This window comes from Larus michahellis, chromosome 3, assembly GCF_964199755.1.
Source record: "Larus michahellis chromosome 3, bLarMic1.1, whole genome shotgun sequence".
NCBI lineage: Eukaryota > Metazoa > Chordata > Aves > Charadriiformes > Laridae > Larus > Larus michahellis.
In genome coordinates this window covers 90,954,204-90,971,588 of record NC_133898.1, presented here as the reverse complement: position 1 = coordinate 90,971,588, position 17,385 = coordinate 90,954,204, and the positions used below count along the sequence as shown (strand labels likewise).

General features: G+C 38.5%; 1 protein-coding gene across 1 annotated transcript in view; it reads right to left on the bottom strand.

Moving 5' to 3' along the window:
• Positions 1 to 1,994: 1,994 nt before the first annotated feature.
• MDN1 (midasin AAA ATPase 1) overlaps positions 1,995 to 17,385 on the bottom strand; it is a 105,158-nt gene continuing 89,767 nt past the window's right edge. The window contains exons 88-102 of the mRNA XM_074581141.1: positions 17,217 to 17,352; positions 16,280 to 16,599; positions 15,847 to 16,008; positions 15,365 to 15,466; positions 14,992 to 15,193; positions 14,150 to 14,323; positions 12,432 to 12,589; positions 10,482 to 10,571; positions 9,436 to 9,551; positions 8,633 to 8,807; positions 7,796 to 7,869; positions 7,583 to 7,697; positions 6,569 to 6,632; positions 4,354 to 4,496; positions 1,995 to 3,019 (exon numbers count right to left, since the gene is read on the bottom strand). Coding sequence (XP_074437242.1) covers positions 2,831 to 3,019; positions 4,354 to 4,496; positions 6,569 to 6,632; positions 7,583 to 7,697; positions 7,796 to 7,869; positions 8,633 to 8,807; positions 9,436 to 9,551; positions 10,482 to 10,571; positions 12,432 to 12,589; positions 14,150 to 14,323; positions 14,992 to 15,193; positions 15,365 to 15,466; positions 15,847 to 16,008; positions 16,280 to 16,599; positions 17,217 to 17,352 — 2,220 coding nt within the window. The 3' untranslated portion in view covers positions 1,995 to 2,830. The remainder of the gene's footprint in view (positions 3,020 to 4,353; positions 4,497 to 6,568; positions 6,633 to 7,582; positions 7,698 to 7,795; positions 7,870 to 8,632; positions 8,808 to 9,435; positions 9,552 to 10,481; positions 10,572 to 12,431; positions 12,590 to 14,149; positions 14,324 to 14,991; positions 15,194 to 15,364; positions 15,467 to 15,846; positions 16,009 to 16,279; positions 16,600 to 17,216; positions 17,353 to 17,385) is intronic.

Here is a 17,385-nt window from a genome sequence, read left to right as displayed (position 1 = left end):
CACCACCAAAACAAGCACCCAAGTCACTTTGTGATACCTTGGCATCGCAGGTAAGGGCTGGTGGAAGGCCTGTGGTTTGAAGGCCGACATAGCTATAAGAGTGACATACTTAACGGTAGGATCAAATTAAAGCAGTGCAATAAGATCCATAAGTTATCTAGGCAATTACAGGACACTGAACTACCTTTGGCGTCTTCTTCAGTACTTGTGGCTCTGCCCAGACATCTAATTGTCGCCAAAGGTGCGAGGCGCCGACAGTTTCTTTAGCACCGATGTGTCAGTGGATACAGACACAGAGCTGGGCTTGCAGATAAAAAACAAGTTCCCTGATGCCGTTACCAAAATCCGTAACAAAACTATCACTCTCCAAACTGAGTCTGTAGTTTAGAAAGCCGACATTAGTTTACTTACAGCACCAAGTGCATGGGGCATCTCTCCTCCTGTCATGCACACCCATCAGCACTCTCTACCTGATTTTTAACACACCTTTTACAACATCAATATCAGTACCTCCTACCCATATTTCATTGGTTAGTAATTTACATACAATTACACCATCAACTTGTAGCTACCACCTGTGCTCAAGGGAAGGGTCTTCACCTGGGCAAGGGTCGTCTTGATCTATGGGCATGATTTTTAGTATTATAATGAAGATAGTTCAGCTTAGGACACTAAGAATTTTCACTTTGCTGCCAAGTTGGCTGAACTTCTCAAAAGGTGTAGGTTAGTACCATCCTCAGGGTCCTTATGCTTGATGTGCCTCCTCGAGTATGATACAATACTTGCCTCCCTCGATGAGTTGTTTTCATTAGCTCATGCTTGATAAATTCAAGGATAGGATCCTTGTTATTCATGAGAATACACATAAGGCTTTCAACACTAGTTATAATAACATCTGAAGCAATATCTTGTACAACAATTTGCACATACTCAAGGGTCTCTGGTGGTCGACTGGGGAGAGATACCCTTACTCTTTCTACCTTTATTTGGTCAGAGTTCAGCTAAATTTCAGTTTGTGGTCTCGCATTCTTACCATGCCAACTCAGCAATGTGCTTCACGGTACCAATGCCTTTCCTTTCTGTGTTACGTAGTGATTGCTTCTACCAAATACAGTGTTAATTTTTTTGTTACTTATAGACAGAGAAAAAAATAACTTTTGTTTAAATATTTGTGCAGTAAGCATTGCTGATAAAATTGTGTCTCTATTGTAATGACATCCCTGCAACAAACTATAATTTGCATTTGAAGTACATCCTTGCAATCTTAAGTTTTAGTTTCTAAAATACTTTCTCCAAGTTTCCTACTACACGTATTCAGTATAAATCTGAAATGGAAGTACATTTTGGAGAATTACCTAATGAACTAAACACAACTACTTCCACAGTTCGATTTCCCAAAGCACGTAAGCATTTGTATAGATGTGTAAGAGAAATCTAAAGATAAAAGTATCCTGGAAGGATATTATATAGTACCTGACATTTAAATTCTGATGGGATAGAGTTCCCCTGTTGAGTTCTCAGTTCTGAAATTTGCTCATCGTGAGCGAGCTGTGACAGAGCTGCCAAATATGAGAAACAACCCTGATGGGCCATTTCACATCCCTGGGTCTTGCTACTGCTGCCTCTCAGAACAGCTACAACAATTCTTCAAGTAAGGTTTTTCTATCTAGAAGCCAAAGAGAACAATCACATCTTTGGGATTACACCCACATTTCCAGCCGTTTTCTGATCAGCTGCACCACACTTCGAACAAGACACCTTCAACTTTTGTACGCGAAGAAGTTCTTCAAAGAGTTTAGACCAAGAACATTTAAACAAAGTTTCCCTTCAGATTTTCACTGAGAGAAGTCAAAAGACTAGACCCCAAATCAAAACCCTGTGCTGGCGTTATCCTCATAAAAGGAAAAGAGCTGCTGAAGTTGCATAAATCACAGTATGTTTTCATATCAAAATTTGCATTTGTGCACTGCTAGAGAATGCACAGCATTTCCATCTGCCAAATTTGGTTAATTTATTCAAGCTTTGATCAACTGAAAGAGCAGGCATCATTAGTACAAACAGTGGTACCTCTTTTTATTAGTACAGACAATATAAGATGCATAGCTTTTGCAATCAAAAATCATGTCCGTGCTCTAAGACATCAGATTAATGAAAGGTCCTCAATGTCTGCCTTGGACAGAGGGGCAAACTTCACAGTGTAAACTGATAGCACAGGGAACGATCATATGGCGTTATTCATAGAAATCCCTGCTGATATTGTCAGACAAAAATCAGCAATGATTAAACAGAACGTGTTTAACTGTGGAATAGTTTCAAGTATTCACTTATTTTTTTCGGTTGTTTAAAACCATTTGCTTCCCCTGCTCCCCCAATTCCTTCCCAATGAGGCACCAGCCACACGGGTGAAGCTAAAGAATGCCTTTTTGCAGGACACCTGAAGTTCTTCTAATGCAGAAATGCCTTCCCAGAAGCAAGACTGATTTTTCTGATTGCAACAGACAGTGGTACAAATAATTTTACCTCTGTGAACATTACAAATAGCTTTTTTTTTTTTAAGTAATAAGTTACTACAAGAGAAGTTGAAGAAAGTTTTTGCTATTTGTGGGAACAGGCAATGAAAGAGGACAGTCTCACCATTGCATAATTCTCCTCTGACAAACGTGGGAGAATGCACCTAAACCATTTTGTTCTCAGGCCGTCTGACCGCCAAAGGGCGGCTCCCGCACGTTAATCCTAGTTTAAAAGAGGCCTTAGGAACTCTCCGATGAAATGCCGTTTCATGTATTTCAGCGGTTTAGCAGCAATCGGGTACTGACTTTGTCTACAAAGTCTACAAAGTGTCCGAGGCAGTCACCAGTTCAAACCACTGTCTGAGGGCATCGCTGAGGGTTTCTGGAAGCGCGTTCACATCTCTAAGGATCATGTAGAATGGGAATGGGAATTCTTCCATGTAAGATCGGATTTCAGGCAATTCTCCAGGTCCTTTGAATATAGGTACTTTAATGTCCAAAATGGAATCCTGTAAAAGAGAATTCATCGGATTACTAAACCACATGCATCTTTTACAGGCCTTTGATATTACTCTTGTATTTTTCAAACACTTATAATTCCTCCTCTGTTAAATTAAAAGTTAATAGAGAGTTTTAAGGTTAAAAGCCCTAAGTGTTCAAGGGTAAATCAAATCAAAAGCTGAAAACAAAGCAGTTAAATGCTTTTGCCCTTTTAGATACAAGTGCTCTAATCAATGAATTACAGGCTAGAAGAGACTAAGCTTAAGTTTCTTCAATACCAAGTTCTATAAATAAATCCCACTTTTCCTTAGTATTTTGTAATTTGAGTTTACTGTTATCGCTTTAGTTTTTATTTATGCATTTGATGCCTTTCCGGCACACCGTCATCCGTAAGCTCTTTAGGGCTAAAAGTTCAACCTGCATTTGTACAGTGATCGAATACAACAAGATTCTTTAGCAAGTTATTTTATAATATTTCAAATACTATAAAGACAAAAATCAGATTAAACTCCAGCTGTGCTTCTTGTAAAATAACTTCTTAGTTGCTCAGTCTAGCAGCTCAGAAAATTAATAAAGCTTATAAAACCCACATTTCAGTGCCCAGAATTTTTGTTTGACATTATGTTTCATCAGAACCTAATAACACTTTGTCAGCAAGAGAATTAATTTTTCAACAATGAATATAGCAGATCAGTTTTGTATGGAAAAATAAAGATATAGGAAGAAAACATGAACTACAAAATCAGAGTCTTCACTTAGTTCAAAGCAAGGCTTAAGTTTGCTCACTTACTGCACTACAGAGTCTCCCTGAAAAGCTCCCAGATATTTCAGATTCCCAGCCAAAGAAATTAAAAGTTTTCTTTCACAGCTACCAAATACAGTACCCAGCTTTCCCTATTCAGGCACTAAATAACTCTCATGCACTCCTTTCTGTCTAATGTTTAATCTCATACTGTCTCCAGCTGCCATATCAAATGGAGACTGCTGTCAGAAACGATCAACTTGAATCAAAATTGAGAAGAACAAAGCATGTCTCAAACTTCGAATTTGTCAGCCTGCCAGCTACTTCTCTGGTGGCCAAAATCTACAACCATTACATTTGAGGACTGGAGCTCTTACTTAGGCTTTCTTACTTAGAAGCTGAGGTGTTGGGATTTTTTTAATACAGAAGAAGCCAAGTAGGGAGAAATCACAGATCTGACAGATGTTGTGAAAAACTGAAATTGGGCTAAATATCTTTGACATCTGCAAAAGATAAGATAGCTGTAAAGCACTACAAAAGACAAGAAAAAGATTTGTTTCTCATTCACTGCACTTGAATACTTCTCCTGTGTTCACTTACCCGGGAATTAGGATTGTCCAACACTACAAAAATAACAAAGATATTGGCATTCTGAGCTGCTTGAACTGCTGCTGTCACTCGTTCCTTGCCTTCCAAGAAAAGGCCTCTTCCATCAGATACAATCAAAAGCAGCTGCGCTGTTTCTGGGAACAAAGAACATTTTAAATTCCAGTTAGAGTAATCCATTTAAAAGGCAAACAGACTATTTTATTGTTAGTCCTGTGGGTATAATGGAAAAACCCTCAGAGTATTCCTACAGAAATTAAGTCTTTATCAAATAGAATTCTGTGACTTAACATTAAGCTGCCGTTACAAGTGGGTCAAGAAAGGCAGTTTTTCCCACTGTGTGATACCATTGAGAATAACTGGGGAAAAAAAAAAGAACCAGTACATCAGTACCCTAAATCAAGGATGAAAAACACGGTAAATGCTTAAACGAATTGAGTCATGGTCTTTCTTGCCTGGTAAGTGCCTTGGAGTTAAATATTGGCTGAATTACAAGAGTCCAGACGCTAGACACACTCAGTTGCTGCAATGAAATAGAGTCCAAATCCGTTCCTCCAGAAGCAGGTACTTATGGGTGCATCTGTATCAGCATTTGTCACTTTGGACTAAGACTGTGCTTTTGAAACATGTTTCCCTGATGTCCCCACTCCAGTGGACTTGGCCTCCATCAGAGAACAATTGTGGATTACTTTTGGAGGACACTGAACCAGAAGCCAGGCTCCAGAGGCACAGTCAAGGCAGTCTAACCACTACAGGGCGTTCAGCCCTTCGGACCAGTCCAGCGAGCCTGAAGTAGACCTCCTGAAACATACACAGCACAGATGCTGTTCCTCAGCACCAAACATCTTCTGGAGACACGTTACTTGAACAACATTGCCCCCAGAGCCAGAGGTATATCCCTCCAAAGGGAAGTTTTAACAAAGTTATGTATCTATCGCCCTTTAATTACAAGGGAAATACCAGCAATATTCTGACAGCCTGGCCACCTTGTGGATTATAAATCCCAGATTGTCCATTTCATAGAATCATAGAATCTTCATGGTTGGAAAGGACCTTTGAGATCATTGAGTCCAACCATACACACCAAAAAAAACCCAAAACACCACAAAAAAACCCCCCACAAACAACAACCTACAATCTCTGCCACTAGAGCATGCCCTGAAGTGCCACATCTAGACGTTTCTTAAATATCTCTAGGGATGGTGACTCAACCACCTCCCTGGGCAGGCTGTTCCAGTGCCTGACCACTCTTTCAGTAAAGTCATTCTTCCTAATATCTAATCTAAACCTCCCCTGCCACAACTTCAGACCATTTCCTCTGGTCTTGTCATTATTCACCTGGGAGAAGAGGCCAACACCCACCTCTCTCCAACCTCCTTTCAGGTAGCTGTAGAGGGCAATGAGGTCTCCCCTCAGCCTCCTCTTCTCCAAGCTAAACATGCCCAGCTCCCTCAGCCTCTCCTCATATGACCTGGTCTCCAGACCCCTCACCAGCCTGGTAGCTCTCCTCTGGACATGCTCCAGCACTTCAATGTCCCTCTTGTACAGAGGGGCCCAGAACTGGAGTACTTCTTCGAGTATTTCTTGGAGTACTTCAACAAGAAGAACTTTTTTTTTTAACATATGGGTGCCACCATGACGAGCTTTTAACTAGTACATAGCGGCCTTTTAGGCTAACTAGGGGTCAGCCATGAGGTAACAAGCTTTCCAGCTTTTCTGGGACATTCAAGCAGCTCATGACTAAAACTTGCACCACAGTGAGAGGCAGGTAGGAGGCAGACGCTTATTGTCCTCAAACAGTGCGCTTCTGGATACCCACAGAAGTCAAGCTCTCAAGCAAGAGCAGAAGTGCCTAGGGAGTCACGGTCACTAGGAAGCTGGACAATGCTCTAAAGCAAGCAGTGTCGAGGACTTAAATGCAATCTGGAAACATGATGTAAAGGGAGGCAGGTAATGTGTGCCCTTTTAAAAAGCCTTAAACAAAATTTCAATGCATTATTGACAAATATGAAGTAGGTGTGTTTTGGGTTTGGAGCTAAATTTCAACCAAACATTCCTTTTGACAAAGCAAAACCCAAAGCCCTAATTGCAAGTGATGTCTCAGTGCTAGGAGTCTTTCTGGCTGCTAGGATATTGCTTTGGGACTGTAGTGAGCATTCTGCTGCCATGGCAACAAGCATAGTAACAAAAAAAAAAAAAAAGAGCTCACCCGGATTAATATTTTGAGACAACTGCTGTGCTGCAGCAAACATATTGGCTGATGATTCTAGAAACTGCAGAGGAAACAAATAAGAACATTACATTATCTCATCATAAAATAATAAACTTAATGGTAACATTTTTAAAGAACACGTTTCTGTATTTTAAATGCCAAGACAGTTTAGGTCTGACCACCTACAAAGATACAGTCCTTGGCATTTTCCTAAATTAACTCCTGCTTCAAATTTATTAAGTATTTTTGAACTGGAGAATCTTCAGAAAAACCTTCAATCTGGATTTAAATTTTTTTCCAATGCTAACAAAGTCATCAAAACATCAGTAAATTGTTCAAGTGATTAGTGGCGTCATTAAAAATAAACATCCTATTCTTAAGTTAAACTTCTTTGGCTTCAACTTGCAACAGAAGTATCTAGGTGCATATTCCCCATTAAAATTAAGGCCATCAACTGTCAAGTCCTCCCAATTTTGGTGTTTATAAGATTAGTGTTGAGCTATTTGGATCTCCTCCTTTTCCATTTAATATTAACAGAAGATCTTATTCAAGTCTGGAAAGGTAAGACTACAAAAACCTTCCTAAAAGAAGAAGGCTTTGCAGCTGTCAAGGAAGTATTACTACAGAAAGTTATTTTCTTCAGGAATCAGTCAAGTCTGACAAACATACAAAGCTCTTCCTCCTACTACTACAATGGAATCCATGGCATGAAAACCTCCTAAACTCCAACAAACTTTGATGTTATTTGGCATTGGGGTACCCAGTAGCTTGTACCCAAAATACTGTTTTAGACCCAATACAGAGAAAGGCGAATGCTTAGAAGTGGCACACATCAGAACAAAGTGAGAAAACACTCTTACTATTAAAAGTTGTGACCATTCTATCTCTTTGCTACCTAACCAGCTATCACACTCTCAAATACAACCAACCAGTAAACATTACAAAGTGATCATGAAACTGCTGATGTCTTGTCTGGAAAATATTTGCAAATCTAGAGGCATTCTCCTGTACCTGGGCTATTTTTGTTTTCTTCTGCTGAAATTTGCAAAGACGCAATATCCGTGTCCCTGACTGGTCACTGAACTGTTCGTGGAAGGGGTGCAGCAGCTGAACAGTCTCTCCAAAGCTTTAAAAAAAAGAGGAAAAAAATTACAGTATGAAACCTGTATACTTACATTCTGCTCTGAAGCACTAAAGAAAAGTCAAGATTTCAAATAAACTCACCTACACACAGCAATTTGTCCTACTTCTAGTAGAGTCAGGGCGTTTCCAATAACTGCTAAGGATTCATATGCAAGCTATTGAAGAAAAAAGTTACATCAAAAATACGATATTCCAAGTTTTACTCACAGCTCGGTATTAAATGCAAGTAATGTTACTGAAATTAGTTTTCATCATCTAGCAAAATAAATGAAGAGACTTCTTATCTTTTTTTCCTGTTATAGTTATGCAATATAGTCATTGCAATGAAGATACACTAGTTCTACTTGAGAGCTTCAGCTGATTGATTTAGAGATACCACTTTAGGCAGGCTAAGGAAGTAAACACCGAAGTAACTTTTTCGAAAGACACACCCATTTTTAATAAAACCCTTACATACGAGCTATGATGAACCAATATTTAATCCTCCAATGAATTGCACAGCAAAGCAAGTTTTGGCCTTTTACAGAAAGTAGTTTTCCAGTGGATATGCACACCTCTAACAAATTTAACATTTCCTCCTTCCAGCTAACTTGCACAGAATCATAGAATGGTTCGGGTTGGAAGGGACCCTACGGATCATCTGTCTCCAACCCCCCGGCCATGGGCAGAGACACCTCCCACTAGACCAGGCTGCTCAAAGCCCCATCCAGCCTGGCCCTTCACTCATCTTTTAGTAACAAATCTCTTAAGCATGAAGTGACAAGAGTTCAAGCACATGGACCAGAAAAATAACTGCTCTAGAATCACCAGAGTCAGACTTTCTAAGAGCCACCAGTTCTGTGTGAAACAAGTCAGCAACTGACATATTCATCATCAAGGTATAGTTTCTTCATCCTCCTTCCAAGGTTTTTATTTTACCTGTTTAGAGTGATTGTCTATCATACTAGAGGAATCATCAATAGCCAAGCAAATCTGGTACTGTCGTTTACTGGGCTTGGTCCTTCGCAACCAGATCTTATCTTTTCGGAACTGACTGGCAATATATGGAATCACTTTGCGCATGTTCAATCTCTTTCCTGTTCTGTAGTCTCCTCTGAAAGTTAAGAAGATGACATAACGACAGGGATCATCAGCAAATATCTCATTCTGGAAATCCTGGCCTATGCAGCATATGCAACAAAATTTTGTAAGACGTAATAAAAACAAAATTAGTAGCTCTGATATTCATATTTAGGTAAAGAGTTAAAAACTCTCACATTTTTAATGCAACATAGATATTCAGTGTTTTCAAAAGAAGTTCTTAAATCTAGGTGCCTAAAATGGAAAGACGACCTTGAATTTAGACTCCTCCAGTTTAAATAAGTCTAGATCTCTTAAAAAAAAATAAAAATAATCACTTAATGTTAAAATCAACATAGAGCATTCTGACATTTAACAATCTTTGACTCAGCAGCACTTCATGAGTTTAAGTTGGTCTGATCACCTGTTGCAGAGAATAAAAATAGGAGGCAATATCCTCAGGATGGGTATGTACTACTACATCACGTTTCCATTTCATAAAATAACCCAGTGTTCCCATAGAAAAGTAAAATGAATGCATTTGCAAAGAAGAATAACTGCTATAAAGCAAGAACAACACAGAGCTGCAGTTGTACAGAGATTAAAGCCCTCCAAAACCAGGAGTTTAAAGAAACTAGAAGCCTCAGAAAGACTCAGCTTACTTCAATTTGGCTGCCTGAGTGGGTTCCAGAATGAGTCGTAGCTGTTCACAAAGCTGCTGTGATAGAGGAGCTGTCAGTACTACATATCTCTGCCACAACTGTGCTGCTTCCTTCTCCTGAAACACCATACATCACAGAAAGAAATAAAAGTGAATTATTAAAAAAAAACAAAACAAAACAAAACACAAACGGGAAGCGCTGCATGAAAAAATTAAACAAACCTCTGTGTACCAAGGGGGAGGTAACTATCAGCTGGAAGCGTGAGGGTGTTTTGTGAGCACTCAATAAACATGACAATTGGCATTCAACTTAGCATACTCCTTGCTGCTACAGTGTGCAATGACCATTCCTCTAGGAGTACACTAAGGAACTTTGGTGTTGCTGTTGATACAGGAAAATCTTGTAACGGCCACCACCGGATAGTTGGTATTACAGCAAGGCAAGCCGTAAGAGTCGGCTAGGTTCTCCATCGGCCATCACAAATCGTATTACTTACGTTAATTAAAATTCAGCAAAAGCATTAAGCCTCTACACTGGCAATTTCATTCAGGAATTACTTCCAAATATGGTTTACAATTCATGATTAGGCTAGTGAGAGCAAGTAGCATATTCTGGTTCTGCTGTTGGGTAGCTCAAACTCCAGCACTGCAACTGAAGGAGACGGCTTCTGCCCATCATAATTTTGTGAAAGTGGTGTCCAGCACATAAATGCAGATGACAACTCAAAACGGAAGGAGCGTGGCAGGACTGAGAAAAACGTTTCTAACGATGCAAGTATTAGAAGTCATTATCAGCAGAGTAACTTTTTTGCAAATAGCACACATCATGTTCAAAACAATCTGAAACATCGTCCTGCTTTAAGAATAATGTAATTTTTTTTCAGAATAAAGTTAAACGTAACAACAAAAAGAGCATCTAAATCATGCTATTTTGAATATTTAGATTCCAGCCTGCTTGGCTTCCTCAATGCTTCAGCAGTAAAACAAGATGAAATAATGCAATGACAGATTCTTATGACAGTTTTATAGTAAAACGAGGTCACAAACCTCATCCGGAGTTCCAGACTGCTGTGTCTGCCAGGCTTCCAGTTGCCTTTCAAGTTCCTTTCTTAGCTCTTCAGGATCTCTAACGATGTGCTAGAAGTGCAGTTATGAGATTTATGAGACAGAAAAATAAGTTCATACATCTGGTGATCCCCAGACTATAGCAAACTAAGTAAAAATGCATTGTTCTTATTCTTTTAGACACAAAAATACCTGAAAAAAAAAACTTAAATTAAGATTCTAAATATCCATTTTTTTTAATAGCTCCCATGTACAGGAAGTGTTAATATGTCCCCACAAATACCTGCATCTGTGACACAATCAACATAGAAACAAAGCTAGGAACATCTATGATACAGACACTGAAAATAATCAAGTACAGAACTTCAAGATAATTCAATGACATGATCTTGACAAACACCAGATTTAATGACAGTATAATGGAGATCAAACTATTGAATACTACCTATCTAGTGTCTTCCGAAACGTAATCTGCTTCACTTAATTTTATTTTGTTTAAAAGCTTAATTCAAACCACTTAAAGAATTGAATGGCATCTTCCTCTTTACCTGCCAGCAAATAGTATTTGATAAACCATCCTGTTAAAGGACACCCAAGCGTTATTACATTTCTTTTACTTATATTGTGCTTTCAGTGGCAACTTCTGTTCCTGACTTGTGAAACCATAGTTTAGCCAAACAGTAGTATATGATCTGCATAACCTGCAGGTTTATGGATTAAGGAAAATAAACCTATGAATGGAAACTCAGTGGTATCAATAACTTCTCATTCCTCAAGAAGCAGCAGCAGTTCCTCTCGTCACCTACCGCAGGTTTAAGGAATGAAAGAAGAATGTACGCGGAGGGGGGCTTCTTCCCTACCTTCCTTTTACTAGAAGTTGAGAATTTGCACTTTTCCCCCCCCATATCGTTTCTCCCTTTCTCTTTAACTGATGCTGCAAGAGCTCCCCCTCCTGTTTCAGGGTTTGCGTATCAATTGAAAAAAACCCAAACCCTTAACAACAAAAAAAGGCACCTAACTATTCTAACAGGAGAACACTCTTGTGTTGAGCAGCCTTTTTTCGAAGAGCTGCAACATTGGGCGTTAAGATGGAAATACAAGGTAGAGCTGGCACATGATCCTTTCTGTGTTTTGCATAGAAACAGTAAAATACCGCCCTCCAAGTATGTACTCAGAACACAACATTATAAGCATGAACGGTCAATACTTCTAAAAAATAAACACTGAAAATATTCTTACTTTATCAACTGGCTATCCACCATTAACTGCTTTTATGCCATAGCTCTTTAAGATAAATAAAACTAACAGTTTGCACTGGGAAACTACGAGTGTTACACGAAGCTCTAGGATTTTCTAGGCCATGATAATATTTTTTTAATTGAGACGTTCATAAAAGGCTTGCATAGGTTCTGTAATACTCCCAATCAGCTTTTTTGAGGAAGTAATATATTGTGATGAATTAAGTGAGCTGAATTCTTTGTTCACAATAGTGTTTTAAAGTCACTAATGCCTAGCTCTATCATTACTCTGAATCCTTTTTCTATCTTCAGGCCGCAGAGCCTTGCCCATCACTTTCCACTCTACCCAAGCATTTGATCAACAGATTCATCAGAGCAAGACAGTTCTTGACAGTTAGAAAAACAAAGGTTTTGTGGGTTTCTTTTTTTTTTTGGGGTTTCTTTCTCTTTTTTTAAAAAAAGAGTCAGGATAGAGCCTTCACACATAAGGATGGGGAGGACTTATCATTTTAAAGTCACCATTCAGCTGCATATCCAATAGTTGGTTGTGTGTTACTTTCTTTCAGAGCGGAATGAGTTGTCTGAATGAAAGTAATTATAAACTTTTGCATTCATGGAGGTTCATTAACACATGTCAAATAAAAGAGACTGTTTCTAGTACTGTAGCTGTAAGATGACACATTCGATATCATACCTGGGGAGTGTCCATCAAAAACTGATGGGCTGTATGTATGGTCGAGTCCTTGCTTCTCTCTGGCTTCTCTTCGGTCACCGTTGGCAGCTTTTCTGTTGTAGAGTCATTGACATCCTCCAAGTCAAGAGTCTGGATCTCTGGCTCCACTTCACCTGGTCCTATAATCACAAAACTAATTACTAACTTTGTGGATCAGACATAATACAAGAAGTAATATTGTATCTCAATTCTTTTACAAAGTGTCTCATGTTTGTAGTGCAAACCCAGATTTTTTTTTTTTTTTTTTTTTTTTTTTTTTTTTTTTTAAGAAAAGCACACAAGTTTTAAGACAATCAAGTCTAGGAATAGGATGAATACAAGGCCTTGCAACTCACTGGAAAAGATAAATACGCATTTCTGCATTTCCTTATGGCAAACTGTTTTTGTCTCTAATGTTCTTGCCAAATGAACAAAATACTAGTGAACAGATCTTTAACATCTGAAAATTCCATTGGTGAAGTAAGTACATTTTTTTTTTTTAACCTTCATACCATCTCTGACAGAGTGACAGAAGGTATAGAGCAATTTGAGAACACTCAGAAAATCATAATTAAAAAAATAATGGCAATCTTTTCTTATCTCATCTTTAACTCTCAAGTTTTGTAACACAACAGTTTTGATAAATCAGAAATCAATTTACAAATAAAGGAATGGACTAAAGATTTTCTTTTATTATTGTTTCTACTATACTACACTGTTTAACAACTCCTTTTTAAAGAATTATTCTAAGGAAAAAAAAAGTATGACATTGTAGGAGATGTTTCAAAGATCGTAGTTTTTCAGAACATACTGTTAGAGAATCATGTAGAAAACAAACAGACTGATTACATGCATGCCTGTACCATAAAGCTAATGAGTCTGGCAAGAGATTTAAGTGAAGAGATTAAACCTGAAGGGAGTGGGAGGCAAGACGCTGAATTCAGGCTGGTAAAACTCATCTCCCCTCTCCAGCCAGTTTTTGTGTTGTTTGATAAGAAAACTATTCAAAATTCCAAGCTGCAGTGTCATTCACTTAGATTCATCAAAATTAAATACTTTTGTTGCAATTGGCGAGAGACATTTATTTCTATCTAGCTTATTTTGTTTGTGTGAGCTGTGTGGCTGACCTATCTTCTCCTCTACTGACCATTTGCATCTGATAGGCATTTTCTGTTAGGCAGCTCAGTTTTGTTTCGTTTCTTTTCCACTTGAGAAGAAAGGAAGGAAGTGTCTTCCTCCACTTGAGGAAGACAGTGACATTTCAGTGCTACTTCACCAGATGTTGTTCAGACCAGCTCCTCAACTTCTTGATGTTTTGTCAGAAGTTACACACAAAAAGAAGTTGAGTTATGTGGTGCTGATGCCGGTGACACTGGAATGCATTGTTACGTGCCAGTTAATTAAATGAATTGGCAGCAGGAAAGTATTTGCTTTTTACTTCTTCAAAGAAGTAAATAAAGATTAGAGATTGTTAACTTGAAAGAAGGCAGCAAACCCCTCTACCACTCAACCAATTCAGCAAAGGGTAATGCTGGTTTCTAGGCAGGAATAAGAATACTGCTGCAAAAAAGTCAACTAAGAGCAGATGTTTTAGTCTTATAAAACATATACACATCCCTCACATGCAAATATAAATACCTACATATACATTTACAGATGCACATCAGCATAAGTTTATAATGTGTTTTAAGTTAATGTACCAGGAGTTTTAGCAGCAGTAGATGTCTTTTTTTCTGGCTTCAGCTCCTCTGTGTCGACTGCTCTGAGATCCTCATTGTCCTGTATTTCTGTTTCCATAGCTGTGTCTTCAGAGTCTCCCTCTTCCTTTTCTTCAAGAGGCATAATAGGTTTCTCTTGTTCCTTGCTAGCTACATCTGTATAACGGCAGCAATACTTATATTAAGGGGAAAGAGGAAGGAAAAGTAGTGAAGTTGAAAAAAAAAAAAACGAAAAAAAAAGTTGCATTCTGAGGCCACTGCATATCAGTTTTAGTGACCTTCAGAAGACATCTGAGCTATTGTCTCAAACCGCAGTTTTATCTTTCACTGTGCTGTGCCATGTTGTGTCAATGAGCTATCGCCCTGAAAACCTGACGGTTAAAACAGACTAGTTACTTTAATAGAAAGCAATTTATTTAATTAAATTCAGATTAGAGAAATATTTTTAAAGAAAAATCAATTTGTTTGATAAAAGAATAAAGAACCTGTTTTGTTATCCCAAGTATTTTGCATGCATGGTAGCAGTCCGGGCTTCAAAATAATTGAAGTAAGATTTGGAGAGAACTGATTTTAAAAATGCTTCTTGAACTAAAATCCATTTTCATGAATCAATTCAGTATTTTCAAAAACATTACCATTAATTTGAACCTGATTGCCAAAGAGCAGCATTTATTGTAGTGAAATGGTGCTACATCTTAAACCAAAGCAAGGATTGTTAAATGTAGCTTTAAAAAATTGTACTGGGAAAAAACTACAGTAAGTAGGAGTGCTTCAGGATTTGCTTCTGCAACAACAACTCTTTACACCCAGAAATACCACCGTACCATATGTCTGTGCATCGTAATATTCAGAGCCTTGCTTAATATGTTCAAATGCATCAGCCTCCTCCACATCTTGTTTTGGCTGAGTTGTATTCTGCTTTGCTTCACTGCTGGATTCTATGGTTCTCAGTCGCTTGTGGATATGTTCATTGTGATCTCCCATTGAGCGCTCATTGTCTGCCTGGCCAGGTTTCCTCTTGAAACTCTGGAAAAGAACAAATTAACACTGTAAACTTCAAGTGAGGTGCAGCCAAACACCGATTAGAACGAGAGTTCTAACAAGGAGAAACTGAGTCCGGCCTATTTGCTGGTTAATTTTTAAGACATTCAAATTGAAAAAAAAAAAAAAAAAAAAGAAGAAGAAGAAGAAATGAACCTGGGTATTTTTTCTGCTTTGCTTCTGAGAAGCCATCCGGGCCATGCGCGTGGATTCATGGCCTTCTGCTTGATTAGCACTTGAAGCTCCACTTCCGTATTCCTGAGAGACCAAAAAAATTGGAATGGTAACTGAAAAGGGATTTAACAACTGTTGTAGACAAATTTGAGCAGTTAAACTGCAACGCTGTGCCACCTTCTATTGCGAATGACAAACAGCTCACAACTGCAAGTATTAGTATTGTGGAGAGCAGACAGGATAGTTCTGCAGCTCAACAATTAGCCTACACTAACCAAGCAGTTTTCACTGCTATGAAGGTACCTAACATGCTCTTCTATTTTTTTCAGTGAATTTATAGTTGGTGTTCTAAAAATTGAATCTTAGACGCAATTTTTAAATATATGGCAGCAATTCCTTGATTGTACTTGAAAACATATTCAGAAGTTCAGCGTTTTTAACTAGGACACTTCCCTGCAATTTACCTCTTTAGACTGGTCTCTTTCTGAAGCCTCTCCAGCCAGCTCAACAGCGCTGTCACTCTGCAGGTTTTCTTGCCCGGTTTGCCCCTGTGTTTCATGCTCCATTCTTTCCTCAGACTCAGGGATCTGCTCATCCACCTCTGAATTATCTTTACCCTCTTCTTCCTGAAACAAGATCCGTTTATTTTAACATTCTAAAAAAAACATCGGGAAACAGAAGGCTAAGGAGATAACAGGAATACAGATGACAGAGATACACCAATTTAATAGTAAGCACATCTCTTATCTTGATGAAGATTCTCACTAATGTTACACCTAATAAAGTGTTATGTCTAATTTGTTTCAGAGCATCATAGAACACATCCATTTCTTAAGTCTTGTATAAGGTAATTAAAAACAAAGAAAGAAAATCAGGATTTTATTTATTACTGTCTACCTGAGGTTGAAGGCCTTGATCGGCAGCAGGGACTCCCTTATCTTCAGCAGGTTCATTTTTTTCCTCGTCGGGTGTTTGTGACTCTTCCCCCTCGTCTTCTGCTGCATCCTCAGTGTTGCCTGCATTTTCTTCTTGATCATCAGCGTCTTTGTCCCCTTCATCTTCCTTCTCCTCTTTATCTTCAGAAATGCCTTCTTCAGCTGGTTCTGCATCTTGATCATCTCTTTGTGTCTCACCAGTATCTCCCTCATTCTGTTCTTCTGTCTTCTCTGCTTCATTTAAATCAACAGGTTTCTCATCTACTTCAAAAGCATTTTCTTCTGGATTAAAAAAAATCAGAAAGGTATACAAAACATTCCGTAAAGTACAGAGACAGTAAATATTATAGATATTTGGAATAAAACTGCCCAGCCTACCAAAAAATCTTAAAGAAAATACTGAGAATTCTATACATAGAAGCTACGATTTTCTATGGCAGATAATTCCTTTAAGTCACAATTGGTTTCTAACTAACAATATAGCAGGATGAGTTCCTATTAACTTCTTTTAACCTAATATGCTTGAGGGTCAGTTGACTTTGAGTACAAATACTTCTAAGTATCATAGAAAAAACAGAAACCACAAAAGCAACTGGACAATGAAATAAGGAGCTTCTAGCATAAATTAGGGTGTACCACTTGGATAACATGAGAAGGCCTCCTCCACAGTGTGCGTGAAAGGGAGAAAGGAAAACGCTGTAATGTTGAGTGCTTATCTGGCCTGTATTTGGTATCTTGGTATTTTGATATGCAGAAGTGAATTTGCAGCTCCTTATTATACAGAATCCTACCACCACCTCTCTTCTTTCTATAGAGAAAAAGGGCTCATTATCTGACTGTTTCTCCCTATTTCCATTTGGCTTTCATCTGGGAATCTGTACAGAGATTTTCAGCTGTACCTTCATCTTCTTCCTCCTCATCACTCTTCTCATCATTCTCCAGGTTCAAATTATCAGGAAGGTCCAAAGGTTCAACTTCAGGCTGCTTTTCTTGCTGGCCATGATAAGGATCTACTTCGTTCTCATCATACTCACGCTGTCAGCAAAAGAACGCGGGGGGGTGGGGTGG